This window comes from Pyrus communis, chromosome 1 (assembly GCF_963583255.1).
Source record: "Pyrus communis chromosome 1, drPyrComm1.1, whole genome shotgun sequence".
NCBI lineage: Eukaryota > Viridiplantae > Streptophyta > Magnoliopsida > Rosales > Rosaceae > Pyrus > Pyrus communis.
Window position 1 is genome coordinate 27,841,297 of NC_084803.1, and position 16,149 is coordinate 27,857,445.

The window sequence follows — 16,149 nt, forward strand, 5'->3', positions numbered from 1 at the left end:
AAATTCCAATTGCAACAACAGTACAGGCACAAAACCTAATTCTTAGTCGCAAATTCACCTTCTATTCTATCTCCCAATTCGATTCTATCTTAACCTTTTCTCTGTCTCGCTTGAGTTCTTTTCCTTCCTGGATTCCATTACTACCAGGATCCAAAACCTAATTCCCTATTTGGAAAAAGAGATAATATATTTTTATGTGATATGGTACTATTGTTTTATTTCTTTTTCATAATTATTTTTGGTAAACTTCTCATAATTTGAATGATTTATAATGTTTGGTTTTTGTATACTTAGTTTATGCAGAAGGGAGTTCTGATGTGGAAAGCCTTATTGAAAATGTCATCAATATAATCTTGAAGATAATAGATCAAGCCAAAGTTCCACTACCATTTCTCTATGATGAAAGATGAAAATTGAAGGATTTTGTAAAAAGAACAACATGCAAGCTTCGAGTTTCATTGGTAAGGTTTTTAACTTCTGAGAAAGGTTCCACAACTTTGAAAAGAAAAACTCCTTTATTTTGCATATTCTTGCCTTTGTAGTAGTGTATTGATACTTTTTTTTATTAGGCTTTACTTGATGACAAATGTGTTTTTATGTTTTAAAGAAATATTTATGTGACATTATGTTATGTGCAAATTTAAAAAAAAAAAAAATATATATATATATATATATATATATATATATTTTCCATAACGGGTTAAACGGGTCAAGTCATTTTGCTTGTTCATTTTAACAAGTAAAGTGACCCGACCTATTAAGAACCTGTTAAGATAATGGATATGACACGACACAACTCGTTAAGATAATAGGTGTTACACAAAAATGACACGAACAAAACAAACACGACCTGTTTGCCAGACCTAGTCCTTAATATATTACTGAAAGAATTAGAGATGTTGCCTAGGATTTGGATTTGCCTTCGGAGTTATGATGTGTTCACAATATGTTTCATGTATCGTTGCTTTGTGGTTATGTGCCAGATGAGTCACATGTCTTAGAATCATCACCACTGAAACTACAAAAGGACTTGAGTTATGAAGAAGAACTAGTTGCCATACTTGATCGGACAGAAAAAGCTCTTCGAAACAAGGTAATTCCTTTGGTGAAAGTATTGTGGGGAAACCACAAAGCAGAAGCAGCTACTTGTCAAGCTATTTTATACCCTCACTCTCTCTATCTCCACCTAAACCTTAAACAAGTGGCATTTTGGTTTTTCCACTAGTCAAGTTGTAGAAATTTCGGGGACAATTTTTTTTTTTTTTTTCCTTTGTTGGGGTGGGGTTTTTGGGGGGGGGGGGGGGGTGTGTGATAGACTGTTATAACATATACCTTAAATAAATGTATTTTATTCTAGAGAATTGTGAAAGTACCTTAAGTAAATGTATTTTATTCTCAAGAAGTGTGAAAGGATTAAAATGCCTTAAGTGTGGGTATATTGTATATGTATGGACTTTTGAGTTTAGATTCAATTTCTCATGTTTTCTTATTTTATAAAATTAATGTTCACATTCACGAGTGTGTGCACAAAAGCAGAATCGAATTAGACTTGCGGAAGTTAGTTTTGATTTTTGGAGTGCGAATGGCAAAATCCAATTTCCTTTTGGAAAATTTTTGAATGGGCTAACATCGGCCTCACTCTCTCTTCTTCTTCCTCATTTCTGCAAATTCTCCCGGTCTTTAACTCTCGATTCTCTCTCACTTTTTCTATCTCGACCGAGAGCAACCACCTCACCCACCCAACTTCAGCCAAATCTCGACCCCAAACAATGAATTTGGAATCTGGGTGGCCTGAGGAATCGTTGGATGGCCTTGTTTGCAAGAACTGGTGATTGGAAGGCAAATAATTCGAACTCGAGTTCTCAATGAAGTTCTCCTATGAAACCGGAGTTAATACTCAACAAGTTCAAGGTCGAGTAAGATTGGATTTAATCCCAGGTATAAAAAACGGGCCTAGTACTTTCGAAATGTTTTTGACTAGATAAATGATTATGATCCACTCACACTTTGTTTTTCGCCTCTCAAGACCTAGTGAAACCAAGGCGATCTTTGACAACAAGTGGGCGTGGCAGGAATGCGGTCTTCATACGGAGTAGAGTGATTACTCCTGTCTTTACTTATCGAGTTTGTACTAATGCATAGTCAGACTTTCAGATATGTAATACACAACACATATTATGATAACTGTTGTATGTACTACTGCTATGCTCTAACTTGATATGATAAATTATGGGGATGAAACCCAAGTGTTCCGCAGTGGGAGGTTGATGTAGTGACTTGCACGAAAAGTTTAGTAATTCAATATATTGAGCTTTTCAGTACAAATTCTTTCACATCCTTTAATTATTACCTATGGCTTTGTCACCATTTTGGTGATGGCCAGCACATCTTGATCCCTAGTTTAATGGCTATTGAGGTCGAGATGTGTCATTCGATTCCTTTCATGAGATCTATGTTGATAAATTGTCATTTTCAATGTTAATCATATTTGACAATATTTTGTTTGCCTTTACATAAAGTCGTCACATATGCTTGTTAGGAGAGCTTAGGTTTTGTGAAAAAATAGAGAGATATCTAGTAAAAATTAGAGTCGAGGCGATTTTTTACACATACCAAGTGTGGATAGTTTAAATTCTGAGTGTTTGGGACATTTGCTACATGGTTTCCACTGTGATTCATTTGCTTAGAAAGGTATAACTTTAGTTTTGGAAGTGTAATTGACTTGCATTGGTTTTTATTAATTGATAGAAGTGATGTCTTTAACAACTTCATTTTTTAGTAAAGCGTTTGTGGTAGCATAACGGGTAAACCATCATGAGACACAACTCCTCCTACTAAGGACACCTAGGGGTTTAAAGGCTTGTTGCACATGCTTGGTGCAAACGTTTCGCCAACAGAATTGGGCTTAGTTATTTTTTTATAGTTATTTTCATATTTTGTACCTCTTTTGCCTATCCAACAGAATTGAGGGTATTTGTTAGGATGATAGTTTACACATATTTTGTACCTCTTTTGCCTATTTAATTAGTCATGATTTTATATTAAAATAGTTGAATTTGATGCGTTTTGTGCAAGTATTATAGGAAATATAAGTTGTGAACAAAAACATGGAATTGGAGGTTTGAATTGGAGAAACACAAAGAATTGATGAGTGCGCTGTGAGCTGATGGGCTAGGAAGGAATGGAGGAGTGCAACAGATCGAGAATTGGACCTTCACAGGTAGCCCAATTACACTAGCGGTGCAAAATAATTTGACTTGGTGCTGCTTTCCTTTTCGTACAAGGAATGGTTTCTGGAATTCCCATTGGCATGTGGACAAATAAAGAAAAGAAGATGCTTATATAACTCAAGTCGCGGCACTATAAAAGAGGGCCATTTCTAAGGTATGGAACGCTATTTGGGGACCATAGATGCGTACCGAATATGGTCTGTTAGATCACGTTTGAAGGGTTAAAAACAAATTCATCAAAACGAGTTTAGGGTGAAACCGGATCATAACCCGTAATTAAATTAAAAATAGTACCTAACAATAGTTAAAAAAAATCAACTTACTCTCCCTCTTCCCGACAACAGTTTTCCTTTTTAAATTTGTCGTCTCCTTCGCCCAAAGCTCTCCCTCTCCCACCAACGATTTCAAACTTCCTTCCCGTTGGAAACCCAGTCAAATCTATGTAGTGGTTGTAGTCTCTAGCAAACATTCGAAACTCACTACACTTCCACACAAGGGTTTAGAAACTCAGGCGAATTTGGTTTAAATTTTTTCCAGAGTTTTGACAGAAAAGGAATTGGTTCTTGCTTTGTTCGAGTCGCGTTTAGAGTCCTCTCACAATATTCAATCCCTAAAGTCAATTTCAAATTTGGTGAGTTTGAAAAATGGGCCATTGGAAGAAAAAAAAAAAAAAACTTGTTAATTCTGTTAATTTGATTAATTGATTTAGTGTTTGAGGCTAATTATGCATGTTAGTTAATGAAATTAGTTGAAGCTAGTGGATATATATGGAATTCTTGGGAAATTTTAATGTGAAGTGGGTCTATGAAGTTTTGTCTATAGGTAGTATATAGGGTTTATGTCATTCACTTTTGTTTTGTTGAAGTTATAATGTTGAGTTGGTATTTGTTAGAACCAAATTAGAGCACCGCCATGAGTGGCGGTTAAGCACAAATCCAAGCGACCAACAAAACAGTAAATAACCGTAAGCAAGCCTTAAGCCGGAGAAGGGGGTGCCGGCCAAGGGCAAAGAGGATTCAACAAAGGTATAAGAAATCTCAACTCCTTTATTTAATATTTGAGTTGAGTCTTGGTTTACAACTACTAAGCTTTGGATGTTATGGTTTAAGTTTTGTTTTAAAGTGCATACAAGCATGCTTCTACCACTTAATCATTAAATGTATGCATTATGTTGCTTCATGAACTAAGTTTTTCACAAAATTTCCTTCAAGGCTGGCCTTATAGGAGGAGCATTCTAGCAACTTCTTCCTCCCCATGTCACTCATATTCTTCCCTCATTCATCCTTGGTGCCAAAACATAGAGGCCTCCTTCTTAGGTGGCTTTTGGAGAACCCATTCCTCCAACCAAATTCAAGAAGACAAGGAGCTAAGAAGCAAAGTTCCTTCATCCATATCCATGGATCCAAGGAACAAGGATGCAAAGGAAAGAAGGCCCTCTCATAGGTGATTAACCTTTGCTAAGCAAAGATGTGCTTCAAATGTATAAAGTTTCTCAACTCACTTTGTTCTGTGAGTTGAGTCTTGGTTCACCACAACTACTAGACTTTGACTTTCATGGTTTAAGTTTTGTTTTAAAGTGCATACAAGCATGCTTCCGCCATTTAATTGCAAAATGCATGCATTATGTTGCTTAATGAACTTAGTTCTCAAATATTTCCTCCACAAAGCTCTCGGTCTTTTCATTTTTCAGGAATGCATAACCCAATACCATGGTTATTAACCCCTAACATAAGAGCAAACATCATCCCATACACATTGGTGTTGAACGTGGTGTCAAATACAATCACATACCAAAATGGCCATTACCATGTTGTGACTTAGTATCCACCAAAAATAAATTGCCAAGTGTTTCGCCTTCGTCAATCTCCATCTTAAAATAGAATAAAACGTTTTTCTCTTTTTCATCCTCAAAATTCTCTTTGAGCATTTCTGCATCATGCCCGATTAGATGAGCTCTCAATTGTTGTTCGGCATTACACATATCCTTCGGGATTCAACCAATATTTTCAATTACTCCACTATGCACCTCCAATAAACCCACTAGTTTACTTAAGGAAATATTTGTTTGCACATATTGTTCAATCATCGTCTTTTTTGCCTTCGAAACCCGAAGATGAGATCTAAATAAGTGTGAGGCGCTTGCCATAAGGTGGTTGTGTCATTCATGAAAAAATGTTACAACACTCTTTTCATTATCAATTCCTTTATACGGCACAAGTTTCGCCTTCCAGTCACTTCCAACTTCTACCCTCCTACATTTCTGATTGGGTTTAGAATTAGCATCCACCTTTTTTTTGCCTTGTTTACAACATACAAATTCTCTCCTTACCAAATAATCACCATCACTGGACTTTTTACTATTATGCTCCCGAATCCCAAACCTAGCTACAAGTGCATAATTTTTGTAGAAAATATACCATTCATCCAACGAATCAAACTTCATTTTTAATATGGATATCAACTCATCGTCTACAGTTGGTACCGCAAGTTCAACCATTCCTGCACCAAATTGATCTCTTGCACCTTCATCCGCTTTTTCCTTAATAATTTCTTCTACTTCTAACCCATCCTCCACTGAACTATAGTTCATAACTACATGCTTCAAATCTACACTACTCATCACAAGCCAGCACAAGTTTTACACCTATATATCTAACATTATACACGTACCCGAAGTTGGTTTTTAAAACCAAAATGGAAGGAAAATGGATTAGCTGATGGCATAAAAATCACCATCACAATTTGGGTTTCTTCAGAGGTTGTGGAAGAAGCCCCCTTGTCACCTCCAATCCAAGCTGAGGTTCAATCCATCTGAAATTGAGCACTTACACCATTCACCAGCTCCCTATCTCTGCTTTTCTTTTCTTGCAAATTCAACTCTCAGTTGTCCTTTCTCCGACAAAAACACACCCAATGAACCAAAAAATAATTAAAAGTATATGATTATAAGGTCAGGATCGAAACTAAGCTTCAATCCACCTGAAATCGAGCACTCACACTCTTCATCAACTCCCTCTCTCTACCTCTATTTCCTTGCGAATACAACCCTCAACTCTCTCTCTCTCTCTCTCTCTCCCCCCCCCCCCCCGGCCGACAAAAACACACTCAGTGATCCTCGATAAAAACACACTCAGTGAGCCAAATAAAAATAAAGGTATAACATTACCTGGTCACAATCGAAATTGAGCTTCAGTCCATCTGAAGTCGACTCTTCACACCTTCACCAGCTACCTCTCTCTGCCTTTCTTTCCCTCTCTTAGGCGCGAATTAAACCCGTAGCTCAATCTCTCTCTTTGACAAAAACATACCCTGAACAAAATAAAAAGGGTATGAATTACATTGGGTCACAAAGACCGGTTCTAAAGCATGAGCTTGTTAGCTTACAGCCGCTGGATTCCCATCATATTGCAAGGCAGCGCACCTTAGAAACGCCTTATAAAAGAGAGGAACCTCTCTCCAGACCTCACAAATATCCATCAGCGGAGAGAAAAGAGAAGAAAGATTGAAGATTCAAGCTTTATCGCATGGCCAAGGTTGAAATTCCGGTTGTTTCTCCCTATGATTTCACATTTATCCATGTTGTCCTCTAATTTTAACATAAACTAAGGCCTTTTTTCTACAGCTAGGGTGTACTTTTGTCATGAACATCTATTACTCATTATTTTACATTAATCTCAGTTATTTTTCATGTTAAGTAATTGTCATTGTGCTTTATTGTTATCAAATAATTGGCCATTATTTGTGTGAATAATTAAATTGTGACTGACATGCTGAGTTTAGTGAGTTACATAGTCGAGTAGACATGCTGGTTACAATTTGTGCAGTTTCTTATAATTATCCATTGAACGTAAAAGGTTTTGATTATCTAAATCTATGGCAAGACATAGCATGGGTTGGTAGTTAGGAACATTGTTAGTATTTTCACTTGTTGGTTTTTCAATCAATTGTTATTATTAAGTACATTTAGTCTTTTGCATATCCAGTTCTGTCATAATAATTCTTGTTTTGTTTATTTTTAATTTGAATTCATCGTACTATTAAATTTAAGTTAATCTGATCCTTAACACTTACTTATCACTATATTAGTTGAAAGATGTTGTGCGCCTGCAATTATCACACCATTTACTGGTCTACGTCATTCTTCATTTTGTTTAAATAGTGTAGTGAATTCTTTTCTCTGCCTAATGTTATTGAGAAAAATTAATGAAAAGGACTTGAAAACTTTGAGTTTTAGCGATAAGGACAAAATAAAGGATAAAGTAAATAGTACCAAGATTGACTTTTTAGTGTAAAAATGTGGTTTTTCGTTAAAATGAATAGTACCGGAAATTTTTCGTTAAAGTTCCCATGTTATTGTTCTAGCTTTCAACTTTCATCAGTACGTTGTCATCGAAGCTTCTCTTTGAATTTTTATTTTAATCGGGTAAACAAATATTAAAGAAACAATCTTGAAATAGAAAAATAAAATAAGATTAGAGGAGATCGAAGAATGATTTTGCTGTGAACAAGTTCTAAAATTAAACGATTCTGATTATGAAATTGATATAATACAAGGTTAGAGATATGCATTTCTTATGGGGTGCAAGTATTACTCATTTCTAAAAGTACTAAGACACATAATTTGATTACATCAATATAAATCTATAGTACATGCATGGTTCATAGCATTACAAATTAAATTTATACAGCAAATAGGACATGTTTGGGATCACTTTTGAAATGACTAAAAATATGTTGACAACCAAATGGATTCTAACTTCGTCAAGCCATGAATAAATAAATAAAATAGAGCTCAATTATGGGTCATAGAAGCACTTTAAACTTTAAAGAGTTTTTTCCAAGAAGATTATATATTTAAACGAGCACTTATTTTTTAGATTGAGCACTTCTTCAGAGATAAAAACGAGCACTTATTTTTTAGGTTGAGCAATAACTATTACAGTAAGGGATTTTGGGGTTGCTATACTTTTTTTTTTTTTTCCTTCTCAAAACTGCTTTTACTGTGATGGCGAAAAACAGGTGTGAAAAAGTAGGCAAGTGTTTGGTAAATTATAGTGCTAAAAGTTTATTTTGCAAAAAAAAAAAAAAAAAAAAAAAGGGTAAAATTGTCAATAAGAAAGTTTCATTAATTAGTTTTGTTCACTTATCTCCAATGAAAAAAACGTTTTTTTGAGAAGCATGTGTAGAGATACTTTTGCTCACTATTGTTTTGGACCATGGTTTTGAAGAAAAGAAGAACTTTTTTTTCTTTTTTTTTCATTTACCAAACATAATTAAGGCTCAAACTTGGCCTCATGTCACATCCCGTCCTGGGACAGATCACTTCCCGGGCCCGCTCCATCATCATAGCACGATATTGTCCGCTTTGGGCCCCGACCACGCCCTCACGGTTTTGTTTTTGGGAACTCACGAGCAACTTCCCAGTGGGTCACCCATCATGGGATTGCTCAAGCCCCCCTTCTCGCTTAACTTCGGAGTTCCTACGGAACCCGAAGCCAGTGAGCTCCCAAAAGGCCTCGTGCTAGGTAGGGATGAGAATATACATTTAAGGATCACTCCCCTGGACGATGTGGGATGTCACATTTCATGGTTATGAAAATAGAAATGATAGGTTGCACATGGCCAAAATTGAAAGTTTCGTTCAATATCCATTAATAGGTTGCACATGTGCCTTACATCACATGTGAGCCTAAAATTGTCATTTCATGATCCCCTTTAGTTTTGGGTTGAAAATGTTCACTACCATCATGACGTCAGCCCCAAGTTTCCTAGATTAAGATCGAGAGAAATTTTTAGGTGTACCGGGTACACCAAAAAATTTTGGTGTACCCTCACTCATAATGGTGTACCCTCACTTTTTGTACCCTCAATAAATAAATAAAATCAAACCATTATGAGTGAGGGTACACCTAAAAATTTCTCCAAGATCGACCTACCCCAACCATAACTCTAACTCAACCCAAAATTGAAAGGAATGATGAAATGACAAATTTAGCCTCACATGTGATGTGGGGCTCACATGCAACCTATTAAACTTAATAATTTTGAGCTACAATCTTAGCGGAGCTCGCAAGGGTATAATTCTTAATTTCTTTTGTCACATGATTATTTTTTGAATCCCCTATAGCCACGAGGATTGTTAATCCGATTAGACCAAATAAAAATGTAATTGTATTTTACACTTAAGAGATTTGTCCGTCTATTTGAAGAGATCTCAATTTAATCTTCCTCATTAGAGTACAAGTCATACTTAATCTCTTGCGAGTGTAAATGAGATGTGAATGATGTTGATAGTCAAAGAAGGGATGATGGAATTGGAGCACCCGACATAAAATCCAATAAGCAATGAGTAGAAATACCAGAGAATCAATACATTGTAGTACGTTTGACAAAAAAAATAATAGAAGATTTGTCAAATTAGTCTCTGAATTATCACATGAATGAAAATTAGGTCTGTAAATTATTTTTTTTTTCTTCAGAAAACTCAATTCTTGAATTATAAAAATCTGTCAATTACATCCCTAATATTATATTTGAAGCTACTATATTCAATTTTCCGTCAATGTAAGTCACATTACTTGCATGCTATACACATTGGAGAGTAGATTAGTAATTTTCTAGAAGGAAATAGAGTATAGAGTTAATTTTGGAGGGTAAATTAGACGTTAAATTCGCAACCTATATGAAATATTAATGGCTTATAGGTGAGAAATGACGGTAATACACTCTTAAACGTGTTAAGTAACTTAAGTTGAGGAAAAATTGGATAAAATAGCTTTAAATATAATAGTAGAGATGAAATTAGCGATTTTTAATGAATTTAGAGACTTATTTTACCAAAAAGAATAATTCAGAGACCTAATTTTCACTGAGGTGATAGTTTAGAGACTAAATCGACACTTCACCCAAAAATAATATATTGTTGTACGTATTGGTTTAGTTTCTTGATGTGGAACAATAATCTAAACAGAGAACATATCTAAATTTGTGATACTTGTTATGGCCTATTGAAAAATATGTACTCTGATGAGAAAAATGAACTGACAAGGAAACAAAAAGGTGACTGTTTAACTGTTAAGCAGTTTTAAGGGTCTCCATAAACAGAAACAAACAACAAAAGACCTAGAAATCTATAGAGTTTAATGCTCTCTTTTCAATTGTCTGACATGTTATGTAACCACACTATCAAACAAGGTCATGTACTGTAATAAAAATCCGCTTGGTTGACGGTTTAGATTAACAATCTTATATTGATCATTAGTCTAAGATTAACATACTTGCAACGTAAGATGTCAGATTGCTTGACAATGCCAACATTTTGTGTCAATGAAGAAGTTAAAGTCACGGATTACCGAAAACTACGGGAGCTTTGGCTTGACCTAGAAAGAAAAAAAAAGAAACAGAAAAAGGAAAACTAAGGCATATCAACAAAATCCAAACAGTAGAGAGACAAGAAATTTATTAGCAAAACGAGGAGGTGAAAGTTGATTCATATGCTATTGTCAGATTCATAAAAATCGACCGAAACCGGCGGAAGATCAGTATAACAAATTTGCTGGACAACAAATTTCCTTATGTTACCTCCCCCGAAAAGCTTCCATATAACATGAAATAACTAAACACAGCTTATTTTTAATCGCGGAGCAACTCAAACCAGGTGAAGCTAGCAGTCAAGGCATTCATAGCCAATCTACTGAGTCAAGGAGTTTGCTACATCGATCACAAACCGATACCTGACATCTGATTTGGCAAGTCGCTCCATTGCTGTGTTAATGTAATCCATATGAATCAGCTCGATGTCTGAGGTAATGTTGTGCTTTGCACAAAAGTCAAGCATCTCCTGCGTCTCTTTCACCCCTCCTATGTCACTTCCCCCTACAAGCTTCCGCCCTGTAAGCCATGACGTGATTAATTAGAAGTATTGTGGAAATTAACGTTACTTTATGCTTCTCAAACGCTCTTTTCGAGCTCAAAAGTTCCAAACACGCATAAACACCGCAGAAATAATGTTAAGCAGTTTGTTACTATTTGTTTAGAAAGCATGGAAAGCGGGTTAAATTAACACATGCATGCATCCTATCCTAAATACGAAAACAAAAATGCTAATTCTATCAGAAGATAATTTATAAGAGAAAAACAGTCGCGTGTTTGTTGTTGTAGAGGTATACCCAAAACTAAAGGGAAGATAGGCAACTCCAGGGGCTTGTTAGGCAAACCCACTGTGACCAGCTTCCCGTTCAGCTTCAGTAGACCAATTAATGGAGCCAGAGCATGAACTGCAGACACTGTGTCAATGATGTAATCCATGGTACCCATTGCTCCCTGAATAGTACAAGCACAAATTTAGTACAAGTCATTAAGACACACTAAATTAATTTTTTTTACTCGCAGAAATCAATTCATTCGTTTCCTTTCAAATCTTGGATTCATAATTTCGTTCCCACATTTGCAGTAATCTTCATTGTGATATTTATAATCATGGTTAGCATGATGGATGTCTATACAATACACACACACACACACACACACACATGTTATATATATTTTATTATTACCTTCAATTTGGCAGGGTCACTTAAGAGGAGAAAAGAATCAGCCCCAAGTCTCTTAGTTGCCTCATCCTCCTTTGCTGGGGAGGAACTGATGACGGTCACTTTCAAACCAAATGCCTTGCCAATCTTCACAGCAATGTGACCAAGCCCACCAAGTCCCGCCACACCCAAGTGCTTTCCGGGCTCAGTCATGCCATAATACTTCATTGGACTGTACACAGTGATCCCAGCGCATAAAAGTGGTGCACCCGCATCAGGGGCTAAGTTATCAGGAAAGCGGAGAACATAGCGATGGTGAACAACAATTATATCAGAATAACCACCATAAGTTTTTGTTTGGTCATGATAGTGTGAGTTATAGGTAAATATTGTTCGAGGGCAATAATTCTCCAAGTCCTGTTGGCATGTCTCGCATTTCATGCAGGAACCCACTATGACCCCAACTCCTACACGATCACCTACTTTGAATTTGTCCACATTGTTCCCGGTTTTGGTCACAACACCAACAATTTCATGCCTGCAAAATCAACTGAAAACCTTAACACACACAGGAATGAGATTCAAAACAATATAGAAACACGTCCCACACGTCAATGCAATTTTTCAGAGGATATTCGGTCACAAAAACACAACCATTTCAGATGAAAATATTAATTAACGGTAATAAGCATGCTAAGCTGATATTCTGCAAGACTGGCAATCACCTATTAAGTATTGCAACCGTAGTTCTCCAATGTAATGGAATTCATTTATCTATGTGAATTCTGAATGGTCAGCCGATGTAAAACATAACAGAACATGTTGGAGAAATCATTAACCGAACCAATCTACCAAATCATTCACGGTCTATTCCTAAAACAAGCAACACGATTGAAATTATTTTCATTTGATAATAAAAATCAAATGAATGTACTTTTTATTTATGGTAATGAAATGTTTCAAAAATTTACTTTTCTTATATAAAAAATCGTTAAAGCCATAAGATATAACTAGAGAAATTTACAAAGTGAGATTTGCGAATTACCCCGGCACAACAGGGTAGTTGGTGAAACCCCAATCGTTCTTGGCAGAATGTAAGTCTGAATGGCAAACCCCACAGTAGAGGACCTTTATTGTTACATCATCATCAGCATTTTCCCTGCAATTAACATACATATCATCATCATCGTCATCGTCATCATCATCATCATCATCATCATCATCGTTATCTCAGTTGTTATCACTATTTGAGTTGGTATGTTTTCGTATAACAACATTAATCACTTGGGGAGTGATCTCCCCCTGCCCTGCATCAAGCCCGACTCTTCTATCTCGACTAAATAACTACAAGCAAGGATTCAGAGCTTTTACACTTTTACTTTTAGAAACAACCATATGTGGGCGAAGCTCCACATTGCCTAGAGAATGTGCTCCCCCCTATGCAGTACCGAGTCTCTCCCTCTCCAATTTAGATTAGTTTAAACTAGAATATCGCTTGTATTAAAACAAAACAAAAATGAGATAAAGAAGAAAAAAAACCGTATGTGTACGTGTTACGAGGAGTAACATCTCAAAATGTAGATTGGTTATGTTTCTGACATGTTATGGGCAGCGTAGCAGTTAAGAAAAACTCGCAAGAAACTTTGAAATAACCATTATTTTTCATGCAGCCATTTTCATTGATTGTAAATGTTTAATTGAATAAAGCATTTCGAGAAGTATAAAGTCAACTGCAAATAATGAGCAAGATAACCACCACACAACTTATAACAAATAAAGGAAAATAAATAAATATTTAAGAAACTGAAATAAAAACAAAAATCGCGGCGTGCCAATATCCACACGGAGATACAACATTGTTTAAGATATTCTAGGAATACCAAATTTTTAAACTAAATTTATAAATCAAATGATGTGTCACCAATAGAAAATAAGCACGTTAATTGATACTTAATTAATAATCTAATCATCAACAACCACATCATTTTATTTACACTATTTAATTTAAAATTTTGATCTCTATAACATCACCCGTTTTTTTATCATTCGGCAGGGTTGGTTTGGAACTTTGATCATCCTTGTCCTTGTATATTAAAGAAAAAGGTGATATATATTACAAAGAAATAAGAACTGTGAGACATCTCCACACGCAGCAAAGCCATATAAACGAAAAGACCAAAATGGCAAATATAAACACGAACCTTCGGGAGAAACGGAAGGGGGAAAGTATTCCAGAGGAGTCTCTGGCAGCCCACCCAAATGCCTTCTGTGGGTGTTCTTCTGGTGATATTGCCATTTTCTTCTTCCTCTCAAATTCTCTCACTTCTCTCTCTCCCCTCCCCCCCCCACTTCTCCCTCTCTCTTTGGTTTCTGCCCACTCACTGGCGCCGCTGCACTATGAAATGTAGGGACACGGCACTCATTCCTTGCACTCACTTAAATAAAGGAAAAATGAAAAGTCTTGAATGAAAATGCTCCACTTTTTTTAAGGGACTCTTTTGCATTTATCTCGCTGGTGTTTTTCCTTGTAGCACATTTTATTTTCGTCAATTTCTTTGTGCGGCTTTAATGCTATTAGACGTTAGATTTAAATTTCATAATTATTACATTTTTTATTCCAATACGAGACACCTATTTTCTATACCATTAAATACTACGTACCAATGAATAAAAACTTTGCAGTTTAGTAAAGCAATGGTTTTTTAAAGAAAAACTTTGCAAAAAAATCTATCAAATTTAGTAACGTCTACCATCATATCATAATAAAATGTCCATTTACTTCAAAATATAAATGAAATTTTCCACCTTTAAGGCATTTTAATTCTAGATTTTTATTTCCATCTTTACGGCATTTTAATTCTAGATTTTTCCACCTTTACAATCGAAGGGAATATAAATTATTTAAAATTTTGACCTTTTCATGTTTATTAATTAGATAAGAATTAAAAAAAAAAAAAAAAAAAAAAAAAAGAAAGAAGCAAATGGTGGATGCCTTGATCATTAGTGTCTTACTTCAACTTAGTGTGTCCCAAGTTTGAATGCTCCCCATTTTCTTAGTGTAGATGACACATCCCGACCAAAATCAGGGCATGCTGGCCGTCACGTGAGAGTGACGTAACCATGTGTATAGTGCGAAAGCTAAGAATAATAATAAAAGTACAAATAAATAAGAATGAAACTACACACAAAGTAATTAACATACATGTGCAAGCGTAAGTGTGAAAAACAATATTCAGAGCACAGAAAACCTAGTGCAGTCCAGAGGAACAAACACTAACTAAACACACCAGAGGGGGTCCTACACTGGTGATAATCTGTCAGATATGCCGTGGATTCCTCGTGAGCCACCAAAAGAGCAATCCAAACTAGAACCTGGAGGGGCGCAAAACAGAAAGTGTGAGTGGGTAAAAACAAAGCTTTTCAAAATCATTTCATTATCAAAAGTTCTAACCCCTCACCGTAAAACCTGTATAGTTTCTCAGAAAATAGAATATACATATATATCGAAAACATGCTCAAAAATATGCCATGTCGAATGCCTCTACATAAAATGTAAGTAACTCAGGTAATGTCAATCAATGCAATGTAATATGTCAGCCAGAGTCACCTAACGTGACCTGTGCGGCTGAATCTAGAGCTCAAATCCCCAACTCACTAACTATACCAACATACGAGTTGGAACCACCTAAAGTGGTCTGTACGACAGGACTGGGTGTAAATAAATATGCTTAAGTGCTACGATCACATGAAGACTGGGCGAATAATCGCGGGTAACCTACCAGTCGGAACCACCTTAGTGGTCCGTACGATAGGACTGTGCACTTAACTTGGATCCATGATGAGCGTGTGGTGTGGGAGGTGAACATCACGTGAAAGACTGTGCCCTACTCTGGGCGGGAGCACTGACACCGGGGGTGCAGGTTATGAGCTCTCTATGCATCTCACGTAACTACTAATCATCATCATCATAAACCATAACTTACCTGGCACTTACCTATGTATCTGCATCATCAAACATACATATATGCAACTACTAATGCATAAATAAATAGGCAAACGCAATGCATGGCATTTAAAACATATAAACATTCCATTTCATTTTCTGGGAAAAACCACAAGTATATATGGAAAACCAAAAGCCCACTCACTGGTATGTGGAAGGGTCTAACCCCCTTGTCTCGAGTGACTGCGCTCGTCCTCGAAATAGGTCTCACCTATATGCGAAATAACTATAAAAACATTAATTTAAAGAACATAACCAAACTAGGTAATAACTTCTCATACAATGCTCAAATGGGGTGTATGAATACACCAACGTGATCTACTCAACCTCACGAACATCCCCATATTTTTAAAATAATTTTCTGACGTCACATGCACCCCCACGC

At 36.0% G+C, this 16,149-nt stretch overlaps 1 protein-coding gene across 1 annotated transcript; it reads right to left on the bottom strand.

Moving 5' to 3' along the window:
• Window positions 1-10,679: 10,679 nt before the first annotated feature.
• Window positions 10,680-14,128, bottom strand: LOC137710109 (probable mannitol dehydrogenase). Its single transcript, XM_068449066.1, has 5 exons — window positions 13,963-14,128; window positions 12,807-12,920; window positions 11,786-12,299; window positions 11,399-11,552; window positions 10,680-11,120 (listed from the first exon to the last, which is right to left on the bottom strand). Exons 1-5 carry the CDS (start codon window positions 14,055-14,057, stop codon window positions 10,921-10,923), a joined length of 1,077 nt encoding a protein of 358 aa, XP_068305167.1. The 5' UTR covers window positions 14,058-14,128; the 3' UTR covers window positions 10,680-10,920.
• Between the last annotated feature and the right edge of the window lie 2,021 nt (window positions 14,129-16,149).

Bases quoted from the DNA above. Each gene is read 5' to 3' on its own strand.
- LOC137710109 (XM_068449066.1), bottom strand. From the start codon at position 14,057: ATGGCAATATCACCAGAAGAACACCCACAGAAGGCATTTGGGTGGGCT. The intron at 11,553-11,785 runs GTAATAATAAAA...TGTACTATTCAG, and splicing joins GTGACCCTGCCAAATTGAAG to GGAGCAATGGGTACCATGGA. The intron at 11,121-11,398 runs GTATACCTCTAC...CATGGCTTACAG, and splicing joins TATCTTCCCTTTAGTTTTGG to GGCGGAAGCTTGTAGGGGGA.